Raw genomic sequence first — 27,009 nt, forward strand, 5'->3', positions numbered from 1 at the left:
AATTTGACTTGGCTCGTTGAACAAACGACGTTGTTTGATCTAATTTTTTTTAAAAGAAAAAAAGTGAACCGGCGGTTCAAACCGATTTTGTCGGTTTTTAGCATATTCACCTCGATTTTACCGGTTTTCAGTCGATTCTACCAATTTTTAGTCGGTTCATTGCCAAATTGGTTTTGTGAGGTAACTGGACTGGACAGGCCATCGGTTCACGGTTCAATCGATTGAACCGACCGGTCTAGTCCGATTTTGATAACCATGCTAAAAACAACATCTCTTTAATCACGTAGGTTACTTGATTCGTGTTACACCTTCACAACTATTTGTGGAAAAATACAGTGCAATGAACATATAAATGATTCATGCGAAATGGGATAATTATCCCATTCATAATTTTAATAATTGAAATTTAAATTAGTTATTTTTATAATTAGATAATTTTAACCCGATTTAAATAATTATTAAAATATTCAATTAGAATAAATATTTTAAAATAAACTATTCGTAATGTACATAATAACTATAAGTTATATGCAATTACAAAATATTATATATTAAAAATAATCTCAATCATTTGACAATAAACTCTCAATCACCTTATAGTTGCTGATGTTCGAATTTATAATCTTTAAGAATAACAATTATTCCTTTAACCTTTTATGCTTATTTTTCTTTTACTTATATTATATATTTATTTTCCTTTTGTCTTTTTTAAGTTTTAATAACTTTGTCTTTATATCATATTTTCTTTATATCTTTTAGTATGATTTCGGTCTTTTTATCGGTCATTTAATCATTATTTTTTTTATTGTTTTTAATGTTAGATTTCACATCATCTCAACTAATCAAGATAACACTTATTTGTTATCCTGTTGATTTTTATTTTTCAAATTGTTGGATTGAATTTCGAAACGTAATTTGAATTTACTGATAGTTTAATGTTCTTTTGTTTTTCTTTTATCTATACAGTCAGATATATTTGTATTTATCTTTTGTTCGAGATTTTTGTCAAATTTTTAACTTTTTCTCTTAGATAATCCTTATATTATTTGAAATTACTTATTTTTTTGTATCAATGATTATAGGAAAATAACCAATCAAAAAAATTATAAAAATATCATAATTATATTTCTATTTTATAATTATAATTCTAAATATTTCCTCTTTTAAATAAAATTAACTTCTTTTATAAAAAAGTTAAATTATACCATTACAATTATCCTAATCTTGATCACACAGTAATTAAAAATTAAAATGTAATGAATATAAATTAGATTTTAGTATAGGAAAATAATCAATAGATAATCATTTTCAGCGTAAACCTACAGACAACGAATTCATTTCACACTGTCAGTAAATTACTTTTACTAATTAAAAAGATATTTATTTCCTCAAATAATCAGCAAATATCTTTATATTATTAAAATTACTTTCACTAATTTTGCCGGCTTTGTTAAAGGGATACAATAAGTGGCAAAAGGGGCTGTGGACCACCCTCATGTCAGTAAACAATGGTCATTTCGAAAGCGTGTGGTACAATGATTGGCCAACGTGTCCAACTTTATTCATAAAAGCCCCTAACACGTTTCATTTCTCCATCGAATCTGATGAAATAGACGGTGCCGATCACCCTCTTGTATTCAGTAAATCAACGTCACACCAAATGTACGTGTCCGGTCACCTTACCCGGTGGTGACGGTCAGTCTGCTCGTTTTAGGCGTGCCCCCCACCTGAAATTAGATCTTCTCTCTACAAAAAGCTCTCTTTGTATCTCCCAGCCAGTATAATGGGTCTTTCATATTCAATTTGAAGAAACTCTGAACCTTGTTCTTCACTGAAGAACGCTTTGTAAGTATTTTATTTTCTGATAGAAGAGTAATTTAGTAGCTAAATGGCTGGAGAAAGTGAAGTGGTAGCTACGGTTGAACCAACCTTAAGAGCTTGTCGCTGTCGGGAGCTTCGTCCCTATAAGATAATAGCCGACGCCGCTGTTCAACCATCCTTAGAAAACGACCGGAAACGTATGAAGCTGGATCCTCATCTTTTCCTTCCGGTATCTTCTCGGGACTGTGTTAACGCAGTACAGAACTCGGATACTAAAAAGCCAGCAAAAGTTGACGGTCTTAATAACGAAGCCCTATTTTCTAATGGAACAGTGAAGTTAGAAACTGAAATTTCGGTTGGAGGAGGAAAGGAGTGGCCGAAGTTCGGAATGGCTTCCGTTTGTGGAAGGAGACGAGATATGGAAGATGCAGTTTCGGTTCACCCTTCGTTTTGTAAACTTAACAGTCAAGTTCAAATTTCCCCTGATATTCACTTTTTCGGCGTCTTCGATGGCCATGGCTGCAGTCATGTACTAAACCAAATCTTGAAAATCTTTCTCAAATTCAATTTCATTTGTTAAACTGGTTCTATTCTAACTGATCTTTTTAATTTTTTTATTTTGAAGGTTGCTATGAAGTGTAGAGATCGATTTCACGAGATATTGAAAGAAGAAGTCGAAGCATGCAACGTGACTGCGGCGATCGAGATGCTGAGAAGCTTTGAAAGGATGGATGGAGAAGTTAAAGAAGGGAAAGTGGACCCTAAGGAGGGCTCGACTTGCCGATGTGAGCTTCAAACTCCACAGTGCGACGCCGTTGGGTCCACCGCGGTGGTTGCTGTTGTCACCCCTGATAAGATCATCGTCGCAAACTGTGGTGATTCACGTGCCGTTCTATGTCGGAACGGCGGCGCTTTTCCCCTCTCCGATGATCACAAGGTGAGGCATATTATTTTCTCTTTTGAAAATTTTAAACTAATTTGCCGCTCCTCCACTGAAATTAGATAAATCTAAAACAAAATATTTATTTGATTGCAGCCGGATCGACCCGATGAATTACTCCGGATCCAAGAAGCAGGTGGCAGAGTAATTTACTGGGATGCCCCTAGAGTTCTTGGCGTTCTAGCCATGTCTAGAGCAATCGGTAATCTTTAAAAGAAAATTTCTCCTTTTTAACCATTTCTTTCCTTTTTTTTTTCATAAAAAATCTACCCCATTATATTGAAAAAAAAATTATTAAATTTAGATCTATATTCTAAGAAAAAAATAAAAAAATTGCGTACTCATTATTTTAAAAAATATATAAAAATTTTGATCTCATTTTTTAATTTGTGGATCTATCGTCGTAAATTACCTAAATAGTCTCTCGATTATAAAATATTATTTTATTAAGTAATCACGTTATTAAAAGTTATAAAATTATCACTCATTATTTATTATTTTTCAAATTTGTTTTTTATTAAAAATTTAATGATCTAAATTGGATCTTAATATGCAAATTAAGATATGATAGCTATGTTCATAATCTCCAACGTCAATATGTTGATGTCTGTTAATTTTTTGTAATTAACAAAAAAAAATGACGATTTTGGAATGTAATCAATAAATAATTTAATGATAATAAATTAACTACTTATAATCAAGGATTATTTTGTAATTTTAATAGTAAATAATATAATATTTTGTAATTAGGGATTATTTGTGTTTTTTACCAAAAAAAATAATTATTTGTTTAATTTATCGTCAGGTGATAATTATTTTAAACCATTCGTTATACCGGAGCCTGAGGTGACCACAACGGAGAGGAAAAGTGAAGATGAGTGTTTGATTCTGGCGAGCGACGGATTGTGGGATGTAATGAGAAATGAAACAGCATGTGGGGTGGCGCGTATGTGTTTACGTGCTGAATCCCGAGCAGGGGCCTCCACGGTCAAAGGTGGCGCATCCGAGGGATTTGATAAGCCATGTTGGGACGCTTCGGTTTTGTTAACGAAATTGGCCTTGGCCAGGCACAGCACCGATAATGTTAGCGTTGTGGTTGTTGATTTGAAGGAAAATCAGCAGCCTATCTAACTAAAAATAGGATCACTGGAAGTGATCGAAGTTGTATAATAAAACATTATAATCTTAAATGATTAGTTTAAAACTGTAAAGACAAAATAGAAAATATATTTTGAAGATATATAATTAATTATGCTTTGTTACTGTTAAATGTCATTAGACCAAACAAGTACCAAAATTGCGCCCCAACAAATATGACCACATTAGCTGCGCATTTAATTAATTTAAATCCAAATTACAATGGATGACCACATTAGCTGCGCATTTAATTAATTTAAACCCAAATTACAATGGATACGTTTAACTAATTTAAATCTGAATCTGAACTATTGGGTGATTAAAGAGAGGTTTTTTTTGGGTAAGTAAATATTTATATATCTAATAGAAAGTAGAAAAACTACACTAATATAACAGACCCATATTAATCCCACCATTCATCTTTATACAGTTTTTATATAATTTAGTTCTAATAGCCTCTTTTATATAATTAAGAATTTCACTTAGGATCGAGTAGAGCCTTTAAAATGTCTATGATTGCGTTCTTTCCATACATGATACAAAAATCCAGTCCAAGCCAACTTATGAACAAAGAGAGATTTACTTTTAAAATTGGGCACAGTCACATTGAAGATCAACCTCCTAGTAGCATAGAGTATGCCTCAACCTACAAGTCTACAATATCTCACCTCATATACTCCTAGAGAAGGGACAATCAACAAAGAAATGATTACTAGACTCCATATCACTGCTACATAACCTGCTAGTCCTATCAACAACCACCCCAAATTGAATTAGCCTACCCTTGGTAGACAACCTATCAAATATAACTATCCAATAATGAAAAACTTGGGAACATGAGTAGGGAACCAAATAAGACGGTGTCACTCAACCTTCACCTTCTTAACTCGAATATTCTTCTAAATCCAACCACCCTTAACTTAAGCCCAATTAGAACTCGAACAAAACAATCTCCTAGCCACCTCTTTCATCTTCAAAAGCTTCATTCGGATCCAGTTAAAGTGAGTCTTACTCTCAACATCCCAGAAATTCACAATCTTCAACACATACTCCTTTATCTAAGCCACCCAAAGGGACCCTCACTCGCAAAGATATTCTTCACAAGAAGTAAATTGCAGGCTTTATCCCATCCAACAAGGCTCTTAAGTCCTAGTCATGAAACAAGCAAACATGGGACCAACTCATTCGAGCACCCCTGGCAGGGATATCACTACCCTTCCAGAAAAATCTCATACAAAGCTTTTCAATATCCCCAATACAGCTTTAGGAAAAATCAGTTGTCTGCTCCAAAAGTTAAAAAAATACTAAAGAGAACAGTTTTAATGAGTTACAACCTTCCACCAAAACTGAGGTTCCTATTAGACTATTTACTAAGATTCTCCCTTATTTTAACGAGCAAGGCTGAGCAGTCTTTCTCGATAAGTCTTTTAGTCACCAAAGGAACACCAAGATACCTGATAAGAAGCTGTCCGAATCTAAAACCAGTAGCATTCTTAACCAGCAACCACCCCACAAGCAAAAAATTAAATTTTCAAGGCATTCAATTTAATGCCTAACAACTCATAAAACTGCTCCAAAGTGTTAATCACCCCACTACAAAATCAAAAAGAGTAATGACAAAACACAAGCAAGTCATCAGCAAAGCAAAGATGAGTAAGGGAAACTCTTATACACTTGGGATGGAACCTGAAAATGTCATTCTTGGCAATGTCATTCTTGACAGCATCATCCAACAGAGAAGATAACACATTCATGACCAAAACAAACAAATAAGGGGACAATGGATACTCTTGTCTGACCCCTCCTCTTACCCTTAAAATAACCCACCAAACTGCTATTCAAAGAAACAGATACTCAAGGGTGGTAACACACGCCTTTATCCATCTACAAAAAACAACAAGTGACCCAACTACCTCCAAAATATCAAGCAAAAAATCTAAGTTAACTGAGTCAAAGGCTTTCTGCAGATCAATTTTAATGGCACAACTAGGAAAAAGGCTTTTCCTAACATAGCCCTTAACAATTTCCTGAGCCAGCAGGGTATTATCCACAATATTTCCACCTTTAACAAAAACGGATTGACTTGCACAGATCATCCCTGGAAAGAAACAAGTTAACATATTAACAAGAATTCTGGTGATAGTTTTATAGATCATAGAACAACAAGATATTGGCCTAAACTCCTTAGCCATACAAGAATTCATTGCTTTAAGAATCAAAACAATTGTAGTAACATTAATTGCAAACAACAAGAAAAAAGTTTGGAAAAAATTCCTAAAAACAGTAAAAAAAAATCCTCTTTGACAGTACCCCAAGCAGTCTTTAAGAACCAAGCTATATAACCATCAGGGCCAGGATTCTCATCCTTCCCTTGCTTAAACAAAGCCTCCTTAATTTCTGCATCAGAGATCACCTGACTAAGAGTATACTCTGCACTAACAGGTAATGAATAATTCAAAAGCTCTTTCAAACAGCCTATAAAGCAGCCCTTAACCCTAGGATTAGCCGAGCCAATAAGATCAATGAAGAACCACACCAACTCAGTACCATATCATCAAAAGATTCATAATAATTCTGTAATATCCCAAACTACGGGTTAGTAACTAAATTATAAAATTTCAGAATTTTTGGGATAAAAGTATAATAGTTGAATAGTTCAATGATTTATGTGGAGATATTTCCTGAAAGTTGTTAGTAATTATTAAAGGAATTAAAGGGCAAAATGGTCATTTGACAAGAAAGATATTTCCCCCCTTTTATAAGCATGAATCACGTTGAGGGTGGAGAGTTATCTGAAAACTTTCTTATTCTTCTTCTCCTCTTTTCTTCACGTGTGCCAAGCTAGAGCAAAGGTGAGTTTCTATTTAGTTGATTATTTGTTGATTTTATAGTTGGGTTTTGATCATTATATGATAACTAAGCTTAAGAAAAGCTTAAGTTATCTTATAATTAAAAGATGAAGAATTTATGAAAGAATTAAGTGAAGGAGTTTTTAAATGAATTTCTGTAAAAGAGTTGATAAATTGAATTTGAAGTTAAATTCGACTTGTTATCAGCTTAATTAAGAAATATGAACTGATATAATTAAAATTATAACATATTGAAAATTTGGGTATGATTATTGATTCCATATGAAAGATGGGATTTTGAGGTTTAAGATGAGATAAATTAATAGAAATTAGTTTAAGTATGTATATTTGAGTTAAGAATATGAAAGGGAATTAAACATGAAGAATTGAAGTTGAAATAGTGAATTTTCGTGCATGAACAGTGATTTCTAGGTAAAAATTTACAGATTATGCAGAGGGTACAAATACCCTATGGGGGGTATCGATACCCCCTAAAAGAAAAATGGAATTTTGGTTCATTAAACTAACTTAAGTTATTAACATCAAGTTTAAGGTTTAGGCTTCTGATAATTGTTTTGAAAATTATATTTATGTAGATATTGAGCCTAAACAAGTTCCGGAACAATCAAAGAATTAAGATCGAATCAAAGCAAGGCTAAGGTGAGTGCAATTTAGTTTGTACTTATGTTATTGAACAATTATTGAACAAACATTGGTTTGCAATGAGTTAGTGACGGAGTTACTATGGTAAGAAGTGACTCCTAAAATGTTAATTGGTTTATGATTTTTATGTGACATGACCTACATGATTACATGTTATATGCATCATTATACATGAGCTATGTGTGACATGTTATTCTATGTGTTATGTGATATATGAACATATGAGATTAAGTGAATGAACATAGATGATATATATATATATATATATATATATATATGATATAAGAATAAGACATGAATCAAATGATATAAGTTATATGGGAAATATATGTGAACAAGATATGATATATATGTTTATGTGAAATCATGCAAAGTGATATGAGCTATGTGACATACGAATATGAATTCATTTGAAAAGTGACATGAATTACATGAAAGTAAACTACTTGATTATATACACATATGATATGTATGTTAAATGATATGAACCTATGTGATGCATGTTAGATGATATAAGATATATGTTCACACATACATGTGGTATGTGACAGAAGAGAATGAACATGTGATTATAAGATCAATGAATACACGTACATATGATACGTGACTGAAAAAAAAAGATATGTGTTTATAAGAGGAATGGTATGAATAATTGAAGTGAATATGTGAACTGTTATAAATGATAATGCCCATGTTATGTGATATGATAGCTAGGGGTATAGTTGGCATGCCAAGAGTCGAGGGTTTACCTATGTCTTTCGGGACATATGGACAGGATTACCTATGTTCTAAGGAACATATGGATAGTTTACCTAGGTTCTTCGGGACCTATGGACAGTTGTCGAGGTTCTGTATGACCTTTGGATAGGTCCTTCGGGACATTTATACGAGCTGTGGTGACAGCATAGTGGTGCACAACCTCAATGTACTCACATATCTTAAGTTCTCAAAAGTATACATGAGTCAATACATAGACTTTAAAGAGAGTAAATAAATCAATTGATATGATACGCTATGTGTTCTGTGAAATGATATATGTATTCCATGATATGTATAGAAATGTTTAGTATATGTTTATATGATAAAAAGAATTAGTGACATTTGTACATGGGTTAATAAGAGATAATAACAAATGCACTATATGTGATATGTATATTTGGTAATATGAAATATGTTATAAAAATTACATGATGATATGTTTATTCTTTGGTGTAGTGATATATGTGTTATATGATGTGTATATTGTTTGGTTAAGAATGTTAGATACAAGAGCATATGACTAAGGGATTAAGGATAATGCTAACAAGGTAAATGATGATATATGTTTCTATATGATATGATAGTATTAATTATTTATGCATTGATATGAGTAGAGTAATGTTACATGTTTTTATGCCTCACTAAGTCATCGACTTAGCATGTGATGGTTTCACACATAGGTTTGGAAAGCGAAAAAGAGAAGTAAAGAGGAACAAGACATGTCAGTTCTCCTTACCGAAGATCAGATCAGGAATGTAGTTGAATTACATGTATTTGGTTATATAGAATTTAGTTGACATGTAATATAAAAGATTTGAATATGATATGCTCTGAACAAGTTTTGTAACGTTTTAAACGTATTTTTTGTAAATGGTAAATGTATAGAGATGAACGTTTTAAATTTTAAGAGTTTATGTATGTTTTACGGAAGTATTGTAGTAGTATATTGTAGCAGTATTGTAGCAGTACTATAGCAGGGTATCAGTTCTCTGTAGCAGGGTATCGGTTCCTTGTCAGTAATCTGGAAAATTTTAGCATTTTGTACTATAGCAGGATACAGTTCATGGTACTGTTCATTATTGTTCACGGTAGTGTTCATACCGTATTTTACTATTCATAAAACATATATTTTCTTAAATTGGTTATAACGAACACAATTCAACAATATATGATCGTATTTTCTTAATATAAGTTCAAATGTTCTGTTATTTTGCAAGAATAAAGGTTTTGAAATGTCAATGTGACGTCTCGGACTCGTATCCGGGTCGGATACGGGTTGAGGTGTTACAAATTCTCATTTTCATCTTTGATAACATGGACAATATATTTTTTCTTATTATCTTCTATAGCTGAATGAAAGAACCTAGTGCTCAAGTCCCCATCTTGAAGCCATTTAACTTTAACTTTCTGCCTATAAAAAGCGGATTCAACAGCCTCCAGCTGAAGCAACCCAGCATGAACCCTTCTTTCATCTTCCAATCTTCTACAATCAGCAAGAGAACGATTAGAGACTTGAAGTTGCTTTAACTCAATAAGCTTAGCAGTCACTCTACCATAAATATTAGAGAAATGAAACTTATTGAGTTCCTCAAGCTTAGGCTTAAGTCTTTTAAACTTAGAAAACAACCTCTGCATAGCATTACCATCACATTCCTCCTACCAAGACTCATAAACAATCCTCTGAAAATTCTCATTGAAAGTCCAACAATTAAAAAAATTAAAAGGCTTTGGCCTATTAGCCTGATTTTCTTTCTGAGACTACACCGACCCAGGACAATGGTCAGAAACACTCTGATCTTTAAACTCAACAAACGAGTCAGGGAAATTATGCAACCAATGAGAGTTAATAAAAACTCTATCAAGTTTACGAACCAAAAAATTACTATCTTGTTCATTTGACCAGGTAAACAAAGGACCAGTGAAAGGATGATCCATAAGTTCTAAGTCCCCCAAACAATTATGAAACTCTTCCATATCGGGAGACAATGATGCCCCACCACCTCATAATTTGAGCTTTCATAAACCCGAACAATGACATTAAAGTCTCCCCCAATCAACCAGGGGTAGACTCAACCTCACCTTCCAAAGCCCCAATCATCAAATAGAATTGAAGCAAGTGGATGTTTGGTGTTGATATGGTGTTTTTTTTCATGTATTCAAAAAATCATTTTCTATATACTTATTGGATTGTATATATCAGACACAAATATCAACTATAAATATTTAAAGAAGAGAATGAAGTTCACGGTAGTAAATAGTCTTAATATAAATATAAATACTTAAATTATACATTTTTCTCATTTAGGTGTTTAAACTATATTTTGGTCAATTAATGTATCTAACATTATAAATATTATCTTTTTAAGTGTCTCGGATGTAACAATTGTTAAAAAATTTCATTAAGTGACACGTATCACGTTTTGATAATTTAAATTCTTTTAATTAAAATTAAAAATTTAAAAGCAGTCATATGTGTTTTTGCTTCTTGTAGGCTAATTCTTTTAGATCTTCTCTCTTCTCTTCCATGAGTGTGGGTTTTTCTAAAACTTGTATCTTTCTTGACTTCTTGAAAGGAAATACCCTTACTGGACTGCGTTAAAGGAGCATTCGATGTTTAGCTCGACATCAATCTGCAACTGTCTCCCCACCATGTTAAAAGTGTTATCCTGTCACTATGGATTGGATATGAAGGGGGTTTATCAAGAGAGAATTCTTTATCATCATTTCCTTAGATTGGACACATTGCATTGGCATCACATGATATTTAAAAATCTAATTTTTTTGTAAAATTAAAAAAATTAAACTTTAATTTTTTTATTCTATTATCTATACCTACGCTGGTCACCGCGTAGGATGAGTGGAGGGTAGGGCGGTAAATTTGTCGAGTCAAATTCGAGTATTGCTGAGTTCGACTCGAACTTAAAAAGTTTAAAATTAGGCTCGACTTGACTCGAAAACTCGCGAGCTATAAATTATTAAGCTTAGCTCAAACCCAAAATATAATATTAAAATTTGATTCGAACTTAAAAAGTCTTTAACTCAAAAAAATTTCAGGAGCTCGATTGAAGCTCGAGATTCGAGCTCGATTGACGATCGATTTTGAGCTCGATTCAAGCTCGAACTCAAACCCGAATTCGAACATACAAAAATCTTATATTGCATTTAAAAATATATTTTTAAAGATTTATAATTATCAATAATGTATTTTTAATAATGTAATTTTTAAAATCTAAAATTATAATATAACATTTTTTCGAGTAGCTCGCGAGCTTTTTGAGTCGAGTATTAAGTAGCCCGTTTTAGCTCGTTAAGAATTCGAGTCGATTTTGAGCTTGAGTCGAGTTCATTCAATTTGAGTGTTGATCGAACTTTGACCGAATCAATCTTGAGTAACTCGCGATCTGTCTCATATCATTTACAGCGCTAGTGGAGGGGAAGAGAGGATGACGGGGGTTAGGGAAACAGAAGAGGGGTACAAGAGAAAAGAAGTTGGGGGGAGGGGCGGCAGGAAGGAGGGAGGTTAGGAGGCGGTTGATCTTTTGTTGTGTTATGAGAGGTGTACATATCAGGGCGGACCTCCATGGTGCTCGGGGTATCCCGGGCAACCCCTCATCTAGAGGCGGACCTCTATGGTGTTCAGAGTATTCCAAACAATCTCTCTACAAGTGTCACTTCTAATGCAAATGTCACCCTTTAAAAATATCACTCCTAAAACTCTTGCAATCTCTGAATTTTTATCTTGGATCCGCCTCTTATACATATACGTGATACGTTGGCTTTCAATGAAGAGTCAAATTTAGATCAAATCGCAAAACCACGTTTCTTTTTATTTAATTAATACTCATTCTGGTACTGTGCTTAATTATTTTAATTAAACTATGGAATTCCCATTGTTGTATTTTAAATATTAACCTATCATTTCATCTCTATTTTATAAAAAAATTAGTTTTATCATAAATATTATCTTTTAATCATAAATATTTTTTTCGTTATTCGTTTAATAATTAAGTAAAATAATGATGAATACAGAAAATTTTATTGGATAGATCAATATAAATATAATAAAATATTTATTTAATATATATATATATATTTGAATTTAAAAATATAATAACAATTTTATATATTTGTATTGGATTTAGAAATATATATCAACTAGACTAATATAATTTTTTTATGCCAACGAGTGTTAGTACAAGTGGTTATGATTTAAGAATTTGAGCTAGTAAGGCTAAATTTGAATTCTACCATCGTCGTTCTTAATAGGCAATCTGTAAATTCCTATGTAAATTCCAATTGAGTTTAGGTATACTCTGGTTCTGGACTAAACTTTCTTGTACAAAAAATAATAATAATTTTTTAACGTAATATATATATATATATATATTATATTTTACTTATATATATATATTTTTGGAACTTCGAGTGAGCCATTGCTTAAATACTTTTTTATTAACATGACATCAACGGCTAAAAATATTTATGTCATTAAAGACGAAATCAAATATACGATATCTCTAAATAATTTTAAGTACATGTTAATTAAGAATATTAGTCAAATTATTTTTTGTCCCCTAAAATTGATTTAAATGATATTTTATATCTCTAAGTTTTTTAGCCCTTAGTATTCAATTTTAACTTTATCGTGGGTTACAATTTAATTTATTGTTAAAATGTTATAAAATGTATATACTTAAATTATTTTAAAAAAATACTAAATTGATTAATTATATCAAATTCAGATATCAATTTATACATATTATTAATGATTTTATGTGTAGGTATCCTCTACCTATTTGTTTAATAGTCTAAGTATATATTAATCTCGACAACAAAATTCTCCATCAAATATTATTATGTTATCAATACCATAAACAAGAGACCTTGGTTATGTTGAAACATCTGTGTAAACTGATTCAATTTATATATTAAACCTATAATAAAATAAAAATTGTTCTGAATTTAATAAAATTAATATGTATTTCTTTAAATAAGTTTAATTATTTATAAATATACATAATAAATTATTAAAGAGATTCGTTCAAGTGGCATGCTGCTTGATATCGTTTAAATAAGTCTCGAGTTTGATGTATAGTATATGCAAAAAATCTCCATTGGAAGACTCACACACCAAAATCAGATGTGCAATACAAATCGACCCAAATTAATCAGACAAAGCTCTAAAGAATAGGGAGGTAAAAAACCACATAATAAATTATAAGTATTTGTAAATTAGAAGGAAAAAAATAGCAATAGTTAAGGGGTGAGTCTAGAGTGCACGTCGCACACCAAAATACACCACTAATGTAATATACTGATGCACATCGCTAACTAAATTAATCTTATTAAATAAATATTAAAAAATATTATAAACTATCCACAATTAATCATTTATTATTATTTAATATAGATTTTAATAGGAATATAATTAATTTATATTTTTATTAAAAATTATAATTATTTTAGTATTTTTTATGTTTAGGATTAGAATACTTAATTTATATAAGTTTGCATATTCATCCAATAACAACCATCAAACTAACCGTCTGCGATCTTATTCATCGCTGAAAAATTGTGTTACCAAGATCATGTAAATATTTTCACAGTTGCAAATTAGTTTATTCAACTAGTTGCTTAAGGAATTACTGATAATTTTCGATTTATACGTAATTGGAGTTAGGGGTGTGCAGAGTCGGATATTGGATTCGATTTGATTCGAAATTCCGGATCACAAAATTAATGATCCGAATTTGATCTAAAATAATCAAATATCGAGTTTTCGGATCAGATATCTAAATATGTTACTTATTATGTTGTTATCCAGCCGTGTGCGACTTCGATTATATTTGACGATAACCAAGCCTTGTGTGCATATTTTATAACAAGGTGCTAAAGCAAAATCATTGCTGCATTTGATAGGGTTTTAAAGACTTTATTTTTTTTTCACTGTCCTGTGAAATACCATTGAAGAGATGAAACTTGATCCACTGAGAAGAAATTGCGGCATTCATGCATTGTTCTTCCACTTTCACGATCTGGGGTCGCCACATGTTAACCACAATTATTCTCAGCTTGAATGGTTAAAACCATCGGTGATGTTTACGTGTGAAAGATTAACTGAGGCTAAGAATATTCTTTTAAACTGTAATCTTTTGAGTGAAGATGAATTTGGAGTTGTTTATAAAAGTTGCTTACAAAATTGAAGAGTGGTGGTCATAAAGCAGCTAAAATTCGGTGGGGGACAAGATGAACGAAGAATTTAAAGTTGAGGCTGAAGAACACGATCTTCCGACAATGAATAGAATTGTCGATGGTTGATTCTGATGATTATTGTTGGGATAAATATACAAATTTATATAAATTAAGTGTTCTAATCATAAAAAAAGTCACAAAAAAATTGTAATTTTTACTCCCTCTTTCATAAAATGTCTATTATTGATTTTTTTTTCTTAAACTTTAACTAATTATCATTTAAAATTTATTATTGATAAAAATATGTAAAAATATATTTTAAAAACTTTTAATCAATTAGTTTCAAAAATATATTTTTAAAATTTAATTATTTAAAATAATTATGGTCAAAGTTTAAAAATTGACTTTTAGAACTGTGAATAAGGGACATTTTTTATGAGAATGAGAGAGTAATAAAAATATAATTTAATTATATTCCTATTAAAATTTAAACTAAATAATAATAAAGAAATAATTATGGGTATATCATTATATTTTTTTCATATTTATATAATAAGAATAATTTAATTAATAATGTTTATCAATATGTCACATTAATGATATGTTTCGGTGTGTCACGTATATTTTAAAATTTTACTAGTTAAAGAGGCAAACGAGTACCGTTAATATTTAAGTATATATTTGAACAATTCAAGTTTGGAAACAACATGGTAATAATTTTGCTACACTTATTTTATTTTGGACAAATTCTAAAATATTCCTTTTCACGTGTTTTTATTTATTATATTTAAATATAGGGTAAAATACGCAAACAATTTCTGATTATAAGATACAACTTTGTTAACTGTTAATTGTTACAAAATGATCCTTAATTATAGGGAGTTACTTTGATGAGTCATTTGACTATTAAAAGTTACAAAATAATCACTTAACCATTCATTATGTTTTAAACTAGTCATTTCCGTTAAAAAAACTAACGATCGTCTGAGCTGAACATTAACATGCATGTTGAAGATAAATATTTGTATAATGATGAGTTAGATTACGACGACAACAAAACACATGTATTAATTTTATCTTTAACCACTCAATACGCACATGTTTAAAGAATCATATTTAAATACTTTAAATTTAATATATAAACAATATGATATTATAAACTTATGGCCAGACATTTTGATTTTAAACTATCAAAATCACAAATAAAAAATGAATGAGAGTTTAATTAAAAAAATTTAAATTTAGAATGAGAATAAAGATTTAATTGTAATAGATGATCCAAAATCATTAAAAATAAAATTATAAGAATATTTTTTTTTATCTGATCAAGAGTTAGAAGCATGTTATATACTAATTATAAATATCAACATCATCATCTTACATTGCTTTTATTTATTTAATTTTAAGATATATATTCACTAAATTACTATTTTTATAAGAGAGATACTTTACTAATTCAAAAAAAAAAATTTAAATCAACCAACTATAATTTTAGCAGTTTGATTAAAATATTTATTTTTATAAATATAAAAAAACTTAAATGTTTTTTTAGGAATCAAAAGAAATTTTTATATAGTACTTAACCAATTATGATGTTATAACATTAAAATATAAAATATTTTGTTTATTTTAAACTTATATTTTAGTATATCCAACACGTCACTAAAAAGTCGTCCCAAAATTAAATTTAGGATAAAATACACAAATGATTCCTCAATTACATGGTAATATTTTATTGAATCTCCCGACTATTAAAAGTTACAAAATGATCCTCTGACTATTGGGAGTTGCTTTGTTGAGTTCATCGACTATTAAAAGTTACAAAATGGTCACATGACTATTCATTATGTTCTAAACTAGTATTTTTCCGTTAAAAAATTAATGATTGTCTGAGTTGTACGTTAACATGTTTACTGAGATATGATAAAATATGATTTCATAATCTTAATCCGTATGTTAACATCCAACTTTAAAGATCGTTAATTTTTGAATGGAAAATGATGATTTTGGAACATAATGAATAGTTATGTGATCATTTTATAACTTTTAATAGTTGAGGGACTTAAAAAGTAACTCCCTGTAGTTTGGGACCATTTTATAACATTTAATAATTTATGGACTCAACAAAATAATATCCTATAGTTGGGGAATATTTGTGTACTTTACCCTTAAATTTAATATTTAATTTGGAATCCGCCGAAAACATGACGTTAGTTGTCTTCTTCATTTCACCCTGGCCTCGTATAAAACAGTACCGCTCTACCTTCTCTCAAACAACGCCTCCCTTTCCCCAACCGAAAAAGAAAGGAAAGAACGCCATCCTTTTTCTCACATGCCACCTCAGCTTCCGACGAAAGAAAACCGTCACCGAAAAATCCAACCAAACTCGTCCGACTCGACTCGTTTCCCCGCCCTTTTTTTTTATTTCTTTTGCCTCGATTCGGGGTCGTGTTTGTAGGTTGAACTCAGCTCGCGTTTGGATCTGGTACGGCTTAAAAGGTTATTGTTGAATTCTGGTGTTTTCGAGCTTTTTACGATCTCGTCTCTCTCAGGTTCTTAATTGTTTAGCTTGAATATATCGTGGGAGTTTACAATGTGATGTTGCGTTTGTCTAAATTGTCTTCCGTTATTATGTTTTTTTGGGAGAATTTTGAGTTTAATTTCATTGCAATGCTATATTTTTGCTAATTCTGAATGGTAAATCACGCGTAAAAGCATTTTGAAAAAGGAAATATACGAATTTAATTTGTTTAATTATGATTAATCACTATTGTTGAAACCGTTTTTCGGTTGGACCCAAAATTGAGCTTCGACTTGAATGAATTGGTTCGAGTCGCCACCGATCATTTTAAAACGATATTTACGTAGATCGGACACCATCTTACCTGATATGCGTTACACCAGAAATACGTCAGGTTCAAGAGTCGATTACGGTCAAAAAATGATTAACACCCTTGAACCGCCATTTCGATACCAATTAATTTTCCGGTTGTCTTAGTTGCAAAAAGTTTAACTTTAAAAAACTCGATTCAAATTACTTACCTTTGATCGATTGAAATTTCTCTAAAAAAATAAAAATGATTTTAATAATAAATAAATAAATAAAAGGGAAAAGATAAAATAATAATAAATAAAATAAAGATAAAATAAAACAAATCAAAAGGAAAAAAATAGATCAAAACAAAATATTAAAAAATATAAAATCAAAAAAACAAAATATTAATATAATAATAAAAAATAAAAAAAATAAAAATAATAAAAATAAAGTAAAATAATAATAATAATAATAATAATAATAATAATAATAAAAATGGGTTAAATTTTAAAATAAAAAAAAGAAAAGAATTAATTTACATTAGTGACCAAAACAAAATATACATAAAAAATAGGGCTTGAACAGAAACACGGAAACTAAGTATACACAGTAACCAAGAGGGTTAATCTGTAATAACAATAAATAGAGAGATCAAATAATAACACTAATGATAATAGGGGCAACCATCGAAACTATTAAGCAATGGAGGTACCAAGAGTGAAAATAAGCCATAAATAAAATTTAAGACTAAAATGCAAATTATCAAAAATATGTGCATGATTCGAAAAGTCATAAAAACACTAAACTAACTAAAAGAGACTCAGGACCAAAATGAAATAAACATGGAATAAGATGCTTAAAATAAGAGCATATTCATCTCATGATCCAAATAAGAAATCATTCAAACTATAGTGGTTGTATGCGTGAATACTCCCTTTTACAATTATCATGCACAGTACCCCTAACGCATAAAAACAAAAGGAAAAAGATGATTCTCCTGCCCCAAGACAATGGGTTCCGGCTGGGTGCTTTTAAAACCAAAATAAACTCTCACCTTCTGAGATAAATACCACGAACATAACCCGTCTGTTGTGTACTCACGCCTCCTTCGAAAGCTTGAAGGTTTTGAGTTCCGGCGAAGACGCGATGACTACCCTCGAAGAAGACCGGTAAAGCTTTTGAGCTTTTCCACCTGTTTTCCTTTTTTCTGTCTGGTATTTCGGATCGATGGTAAAAATATTTTTTGTTTGGTTGCTTCCCTTTTGTGTTCGAAAATGGCTCTTCTCTCCTCTTTGTTTTCTTTCAATGTTCGAATCTTTCTGTATATATTTCTTCGATTCGAAAACCACCCTTTTTCCTCTGTATTTTTTCGTATGATTTTCGTGTGAGTATTTCCTCTTCATCCCCCCTCTTTAAATGCGAGATTACATGAGTATTTATAGTCTAAAAAACAACCTATTTTTAGTGTTTGATTCCGGGTGGGATTCTAACGTGGTTGTTTGTTGATTTGTGGGTGGTTGATGCCAATGAAATTGCCGGTTGTTGTTTGTTGCCGAGAGAATCGGCGTGTTGAGCGGGTTGTTGGAGAAGTCTTCGGATGAGGGGATGCGGCAGCGAAAATTTAGTGTCTACAACTATTTTAATGACGGTTTTGAATTACACTAAAGTTTTTATTATCAATGACCTAATATCGTTTTATTTTTGTTATGATTGCTATCAAATACTTTGTAAAGGTAAAGAATTTGCGTGTGAACAGATCAAATACTAACTTTGCTGAAAAGTTAATTTTCTTTTCCTTTTTATATGCTTTGATTTATTATTTCCTTTGAATTCTCGTTTCAACTGCTTCTGGTTGAAAAGTGGTGTTATAGTCCTTCTAGGCATGATTTTTATATTGGTTTCTTGTTTTCCGTTGCTTCATTGGAGAGTGGAAGCCGGGAAGGAAAAGAAAATATAAAGTAGTTTAAAACATTATTCAATATTCATAACTAATACTGCGAGTGGATTTTGTTTAAGGTTCCATGTGCTTCACTTTATCGTTCTCATTAAAGATACCAGCCTGCGTTATAGCTGGAGATTTTGTCACAATATCAGCTAAGCCGTTATCGGATAGTTTTTCAGTACTGCTTTTAGGTTTTAGCATTATGTTCTGGCGTATGATGCATATTTGAATGTTGAGGCTTTTCCCTTTTTCTCGTCTTTTAGTTCATCTGGATTTTTCTCCTTACATTACATGTGATGCATCCGTGCCACTGTTGGATTTATTCTTCATGGTTGTGATTCTCTTGTCTCATTTATCATTTTTTTGGATCTATAAATGTCAATGTGCACTTCTCTATGTATAAGTAGAAGATTCTATCGGAATTCATTTGCAAAGCCTTAAGTAGCATTCCTATTATAACCTGAATTACCTTGGTGCTTAAGATGCTGACTCTAGTTTCCAAGGTAAGTCCAAGGTGTATCACAATGAAGGCACTTATTCTTGTTGGAGGATTTGGAACAAGATTGAGGCCGTTGACCCTTAGTGTTCCTAAGCCGCTTGTTGATCGCTTCTGAATACTTGGAAATGTTCTTTTGGGTTTAACGGTTGTTTTCCTGAGACAAGCTTGTTGATCATTGGAATGATATATTTTTGGATTTTACAGATTGAGGCTCTCAAGGCTGTTGGTGTAACCGAGGTTGTTTTGGCCATTAATTACCAATCTGAGGTATGTCATATGTGAGGTGTTTCCATGTGTAAGATCTGCAAAATTGATCGACTTGAAAGGGTGGTAGCTAAGTTTTTAAAGGCTCACCGGTGGTCACTTCATTTTGCAGGTAATGTTGAACTTCTTAAAGGAATTCGAAGCTAAAGTTGGGATCACGATCCAATGCCTCAAGAGACTGAGCCGCTCGGCACTGCTGGTCCCCTTGCTTTGGCTAGAGACAAGCTCATTGATGATTCTGGTGAGCCATTTTTTGTCCTTAACAGTGATGTAATCAGTGAGTACCCATTCAAAGAAATGATTGAATTCCACAAAGCCCATGGAGGAGAAGCTTCCATAATAGTAACCAAGGTAATAATTCAGTTCTAAAATGTTAAGTTTATTTTCTTCGGAGAGATTGTAAGACTCGAGTCAAAATTCCATAGGTGGATGAGCCATCGAAATACGGCGTGGTCGTCATGGAAGAATCAACAGGGCAAGTGGACAAATTTGTAGAAAAACCAAAATTGTTCGTCGGAAACAAAATTAATGGCGGAATTTATCTGCTGAACCCATCGGTTCTTGATAGAATAGAGTTGAGACCCACCTCGATCGAGAAGGAGATCTTCCTGAAGATTGCAGCTGAGAAGAAGCTATATGCTATGATCCTACCAGGGTTTTGGATGGACATTGGTCAGTCTAGGGATTACATTACTGGTCTTAGACTTTATCTAGACTCGCTGCGAAAGAAAGCTTCAACTAAGTTGTCCACTGGTTCCAACATTATCGGGAATGTTTTGGTTCACGAGTCTGCTAAAATCGGAGAAGGATGTTTGATAGGACCAGATGTGGCAATCGGTCCAGGATGCGTGGTTGAGTCTGGAGTCAGACTATCCCGCTGCACAGTGATGTGTGGAGTCCGCATCAAGAAGCACGCTTGCATACCCAGCATCATCATCGGATGACGCTCAACCGTCGGACAATGGGCTTGAATCGAGAACATGACCATTCTGGGAGAAGATTTACATGTGTGCGACGAAATTTACATCAATGGCGGTGAGGTTTTGCCTCGCAAAGAGATCAAAATCTAGCATCTTGAAGCCTGAGATAGTCATGTGACAGATCGTTCCAGGTTCTAAGCAATTAAAAGCTATAATCATTGAAATGTTTTCAGATCATGTAATTGTTATTTATTTTTTTCGGTGACTGCATAGGATGATTCATTGATGTAACTTGTGTCTGTAAAATTACGAGTTGGTGTAACCTATGGGGATTCTTTAATTATCAATTTATCATTGATATCTTTTTATTTAATTTTGTCCGTTTTTAATGAATCATTTTTTTAAGGAGTTGTTATTTTTAATAAAAATAGTTCTGATTTCAAATGAAAAATAATTTACTATATAAAAGGATTTACTTGTGTACAAATCTGAAAGTAAAGATTTACGTAGATGCAATGTCAATAAAATAATTTTAGTAAGAAATAGATGAATATTAATTTATTACTGTCAGTATCAGATGTGTCACTATTGTTGGAACTCGTATTTCCCAATTTCCACCAAGTTTGCTGAAGGATGAGAGAACCAACTGCATGGAGGAGCTCTCTGTAAATTAGGAATGTTTTTATGATTGGTTTAGTTTAGATGTTTTTCCTTTACATTAAAAAAAATAATCAAATTATTATTTTTATATTCCATACAATTAAAATCAAGTTAAAGTCGTATATTTATATAAAAAAAATAGAATAAACTCTTACCTAATTTTGATTCTGTCAAACTATGCAAGCCAAAAATCTAGAGAAGCAGCAAAAAAAAAAATGGGTATATTTTATTGGGTCATTAATTAAAGAAAAGTAAAAGGAAAAACGTGTAATAGCATTATTAATTAGCAGTGTTAAACATTGTAGTAGGTAGATCAACCACCTGAAAAAGTATTTATTAAGTGATAATGATACCATATTTGTTTGAGTATTTATAACTCACTTCCGAGTGGGCTGGATTGTGGTATGATAATACTGAAACAAGCGTATCAATTAAAAGACTAGAAGATAACTAAACCTAGATCACCATAAAAACATGGATCAGTGGAGACAAAAGGATGTAGAGGACCTTGATAATAAAATTGTTGCTCTAAATTGCAAAAATTAGCTGTAACCAAATTTAATTATAGAAGGGGGAAAGAGCAAAAGAAATAGTCTTCCATCCAACCAAATGCCCGCATATCTTGCTTCCACGATAACCATTTTAGCATGTTCATAACACAAGCTTTTAGTGGATCAATCAGTCTCTCATTCATAAGACCATCAAACGCAATTGAATCGATGATGTTCAATGTGTTTCAAACCACCTTCGAAACTGTTGAGTGCTGGACCGATCTGTAATCAGCATCGGATATGATATCTCCTAGTTATGGAATTGTGACAATAAGGAAATTCAGATGCTACCACTCGAGCATTAAGACAAATCTTTGAAAGAAATTAATAGTACATGTGAATAAATAGACCTTAATTGCAACTAACAATCCCATAACATTTGAATGCACCTACAAACATCTCAATCAGTGAATAGTCTGGCAAAAAGCCAAATATCTTTAGAAGACAGCAGCGGCCAATCTTTTTCATTCCAGCAACTCAAAAGCACAATTACGAGCTGCCAAACGAGATATATCATCTACATATACAGATTGACTGCTACATATAAAAAGGATAAACCAGGTTGCAGGGGTGAGGAGAAGAATAAGAGAAATATGTTTTTCGCTTATGCTACCCTACACAAAACTTGCAAAGCTTTTTACCATACAAAATGTATCCATGAAGTGGTCAATTGCCTCTTCAGTACCTGAAGTTCTGAAGCAAGTGGTTTTCAATTTCAACCATTGTCAGTGCGGAAAGATATAAAAAGGACATCTGCATCACAGCAAATGAGAAGCAGTAAATAATAAAAATTAAGGTGTGATGGTTGGTATGGTATTTAATAACCATATGGATAACGGTGGTAATGAAAGAAAGGAGAAACATAATTAAAAATAATGGCAAGCAACATATGACTTTGGAAAAAGATCCATTACTCTGGACTATGACCTTCAGACAATAAGATAACAGTGGAAGACATTGAAGCAGAAGGAAAGAGGCAAGAGGATACTAAGGATTGGGAGCCTGATAGCAGAACTACACTGTAGAGAGAAAATCACTTCAAAAGGATACTGAGATATTTTCTTTTGTTTTGAACTTAGATCATCAAATAAAATTATGATCATTTCATAAATGACATTAAAAATAGAGCTTTATGATAAATGATTCCACATATTATCCACCGAAAAGCTTACAAAGATGATTTTGTTCTTAATATAGAAAACATATGCAGCTGTTTCATCCCAAAAAAAAAAGAACATATAATATTGGCACTAGAGACCTGAAAATCATGAAAACTTCTAAAAGAAAGCCAGAGGGAAGTAACAATCATTATGGATCAATAAGGACGTCAAGTACTATTCTTACTCATACACATCTTTGCTATGGTATATCCGATTATCCGTATGTTGCAAACTAACAAACAACAATATATAATGCTAAAAACAATTTATCAGCTTCATTCATTAAATTGATTTATTCCTACACTCACAATCACGTAATTGCAATGAAGATTATTGATATTTATAAATAAGATATGCGCCGCTGAGTGCCAACACCAACACTACCAACCTAAAAATTGTAAGAGAAAAGGGAACAAAATATACAACTCTATTCGGCTTACCTTGGTCGTGAATTGTAAGCCGCTATTCAATGATAGCTGCAATCGTCATATTTTAGTGGACATGAGCTTTGCTTTTTTCTCAGCTGGCTTGAGAATCTGGAAAGAACACATCAAGTTTTCATCGACACTCATCATTGCACCAGCATTATCAAATTCACCACAGTAGTTAGGTGCTGAAAATATTGTAACAAGTTGCCTATCGGCAAAGAATTCATAACCATCCTCTACAACCTACATCCACAACACAATCAGTTAAGCTCTAATGATCAGCTTTTAATAGATAAACACGAGAGTTTAGAAAAAGGCAATAACCTGGTGCGCACGACAGACAAGATCTAAATCATGTTTCTCTAAGAATTCTGCCACTTTGTCTGCCCCAAAAGTGAAAGAAACTCCTCTGTCATTCATTCCCCATCCTCTAACATCTCTATCAGGATCAGACCAGAGCAAATCACACAGCAAGCCAGTGTCAGGAATGGCTGTAGGACGATATAAGTGTCTGATTTCATCTAGGTTCGTCAAGTCCGGGGAAAGACCACCATGCATACACAATATTTTGTCATCTATAAGAGCCGCAACAGGAAGGCAGTTAAAACAATCAGTAAAGCTTTTCCAAAGTCTCACATTAAATCGACGCTTGCATTCATCATAAAATCCGTATATCCGATTAATAGATGCACATTCATGGTTTCCTCGCAATATGAAAAAGTTCTCTGGATACTTAATCTTATAAGCAAGTAGGAGACATATCGTTTCCAAACTCTGCTTGCCACGATCCACATAGTCGCCTAGGAATAGATAATTCGCATGAGGTGGAAAACCCCCATACTCGAATAGCCTCAACAAATCACTAAATTGCCCATGTATGTCACCTAAAAAAAAGACAAACTTTACAATGAAAAAATAAATAAATTACAAATTAATGATGGTAGTACTCAGAGTTCCATTATAATTATATGCATGTTTTCATCACAATCACAAATGCAACGTGCAGAATACATTATTTTTAATTTCTTCGTATATTTTTTCCTACGGCTTTCAGCAATCAAACAACAATAAACAACAACAATAAAATTACCCTCAGCCCATCTCCTCCAAAAGGAATGGTAAATTAGGCTTCCAAACTTTCAAATAGAAATGTGAAATTCACATTTTATCTGGTTCAGAATTATCAACTGAACCCCTGAACATTATGTTTCAATTCTTAAAAAGAAAAAATTGGAACCTTTGAATCTACCACAAACAAGTTATCCACATTGGCTCCCCGTAAAACACATAATGAAAAACTCAACTTTCCTTCAAGACCCACAAAATGTTTTCATAACAAACTCCGAAAATAAACATGAATTTCAAATTTAATCACAAAAAAATAAAAACTTCAACCCCCAAATGTTACCGCATATTTTGATGGGGGCTTCGAGTTCAAGCAAATTGGGCTGTTGAAGGAAGATATCTTTGGCAGCAACACAAAGTTGTTTGATCTCATTCTCAGAAAGTTGCACCTGTTTTCCTGGCCTGGCTAATCTGACTTCCGTCAGCCGTCTGATTATATCATCTAACAACGCGGTGTCCATCGTCGTCGTTTGCCCTTGTGTCGCCGTCGCCATTTGATCGTCCTCCTTCAAAGACCCCCCGATTTGACAAAACCCTAAAAGCGAAAGAAACCGACTTTCTTTTGTTCGAGCCTTTGAGGGTAAAAGAGTTTCGGAGAACGGAGGAAAAAAATATTAAAACCTATTTTCTGGGGAAATAAAATAATAATTTGATTATTATTTTTTTTTGTAAAAGCGATAAATTATCTCCCTGAATTTCCTCTTTTTCAAAGGAACAGATTTCCGGACGGTGTCGTTTTATGAAGAGTTGTTGTTTTAGACCGTTTGAGTCCGGTTCATTGGCCGCGACCTCGGCTTTGCTTTCGAGTTTGAATCACCCATACACGTCGAACTTATATTAAATCATGGGATCTAAATACGTATTTTAAAAAATAGATTGCCTTTAAATTATTATTTTTTAATAAAAATACTTAATTTAGATCTGAATATTTAATCATAGGGTATTAACATAAAATCATTTTATTGATACTTTAATATTTTATATGCTAATTGTTTGGTTGATATATTATAATATAGAATTTTCTAAATTTATTAAATCGTTTTTATTTTAATTTTATATGTGAAATATATCACTGTTTACTATTTTATAAGACTTGTTATGAAATATGATGTGATAATAATAATTTGTTTCTAAAATGGTATTTTATACAAGTTGTTCATGACAATAACAACTTGATATGCGAACGTTATATAAATGGTTCACGAATAGTTTGTCGAACACGAATATGATACTGAAAATTTAAAAGAACATGAATGGAACATAAAAATCTTAAAATATAGATAAACAAACACAAATATGATTTACTTTTATAATAATAGACCAATTAGTTATTATTCAATCCAACTACACTATCTTTAACCATAATGTTTTATCGGCCACTGTTACCTTTTAAAATTTATTGTGGACTCCTCGTCGAGTATTCCATTATTCAAATATATTTGATCACATGAGGTAAAAAAATAACATTCGAATATTGTTTTATTAAATAATTTATTATTATTGATTGATGTTATATGTCGAACCATATAAATTAAAGCTTTTGATTTAATTCATACCATTTATTTTTAAAGTCACTTTCCTTATTTTTCAAAACAGTATGCTACCTTCTATAATGACCTTTAATCACTTAAAATTTTATAATTATAGATATATAGCTCGAAATCAAGAACCATTTGTTCTAAATAAAACTAGATTTATTATAAGTATATAAGGCTTACTTTTTAATATTTACTATGAAAATTTTGGTGATTTTTCAAAGTCAATGCTAAAAAAGGGGCTCAAGTTTGATAAGAGGCCCATTCGGGTTGGAAACAGTAGCCTGAGAGCTACACTAACCCAATTGACTAGGATGTCCATATCCAATTACGAGGTAAGGATCTAGGCAAGGATTGACAGAGGAGACTATTGAGATTTGGGTAGTTGTCTTTTTAAAATTTTAAATTCGTCGTCTCTGTAAAATCAGACATTCATCCTTAAATTTAGACGTAAGTGTGGATCGGGTTTGCCACTCGATCCAGGGTATAGGCTCGAGATTTTTGGGTCTTTTACTAATTACTATACGTGTTTAGGGTTTAAAAATGTATACGAATTGTGTTTAGTTAGTGGCATGTTGCTGCATACCACTTAACATCATTATTATACTGTAAAATTTTGAAGGAAAACCTAATGAGGTTCTGAAAGTGCAGAGAATTTTCTTCAGTCACATGTCCATTTCCCATTTTTATCTTCCTCACAATACAGTAGCAGCCAACAGAAATATCTAGTTCATGTGGTCCTCGAAAGT

General features: G+C 31.9%; 2 protein-coding genes, 1 long non-coding RNA gene and 1 pseudogene across 4 annotated transcripts; 2 read left to right on the plus strand and 2 right to left on the minus strand.

The window, feature by feature from the left end:
- Window positions 1-1,873: 1,873 nt before the first annotated feature.
- LOC120162019 (protein phosphatase 2C 37-like) lies at window positions 1,874-3,907 on the plus strand. The gene is made up of 4 exons (XM_039172211.1): window positions 1,874-2,350; window positions 2,447-2,758; window positions 2,858-2,963; window positions 3,567-3,907. The coding sequence occupies exons 1-4, from the start codon at window positions 1,889-1,891 to the stop codon at window positions 3,890-3,892; spliced, it is 1,206 nt and encodes a 401-aa protein (XP_039028142.1). The 5' UTR covers window positions 1,874-1,888; the 3' UTR covers window positions 3,893-3,907.
- LOC120162022 lies at window positions 2,612-26,261 on the minus strand. The gene is made up of 3 exons (XR_005519523.1): window positions 26,249-26,261; window positions 9,631-9,634; window positions 2,612-2,808 (listed from the first exon to the last, which is right to left on the minus strand). It is a non-coding gene; the product is annotated as an uncharacterized LOC120162022 (long non-coding RNA).
- Window positions 18,204-21,174, plus strand: LOC120162021 (annotated as a pseudogene).
- Window positions 22,317-25,322, minus strand: LOC120162020 (serine/threonine-protein phosphatase PP1 isozyme 4-like). 2 transcript variants are annotated; one of them, XR_005519522.1, is made up of 5 exons: window positions 25,009-25,322; window positions 23,925-24,484; window positions 23,613-23,843; window positions 23,271-23,382; window positions 22,317-22,765 (listed from the first exon to the last, which is right to left on the minus strand). XR_005519522.1 is itself a non-coding variant. In XM_039172212.1 (4 exons), the coding sequence occupies exons 1-3, from the start codon at window positions 25,217-25,219 to the stop codon at window positions 23,658-23,660; spliced, it is 957 nt and encodes a 318-aa protein (XP_039028143.1). In that variant the 5' UTR covers window positions 25,220-25,321; the 3' UTR covers window positions 22,344-22,765; window positions 23,613-23,657. The 2 variants fall into 2 exon arrangements, 1 of the variants encoding a protein (XP_039028143.1); XM_039172212.1 differs by lacking the exon at window positions 23,271-23,382 and having other exon boundaries at window positions 22,344-22,765; window positions 25,009-25,321.
- Window positions 26,262-27,009: the final 748 nt, after the last annotated feature.

Source organism: Hibiscus syriacus, unplaced genomic scaffold (genome assembly GCF_006381635.1).
Source record: "Hibiscus syriacus cultivar Baekdansim isolate YM2019G1 unplaced genomic scaffold, ASM638163v2 tig00111402_pilon, whole genome shotgun sequence".
NCBI lineage: Eukaryota > Viridiplantae > Streptophyta > Magnoliopsida > Malvales > Malvaceae > Hibiscus > Hibiscus syriacus.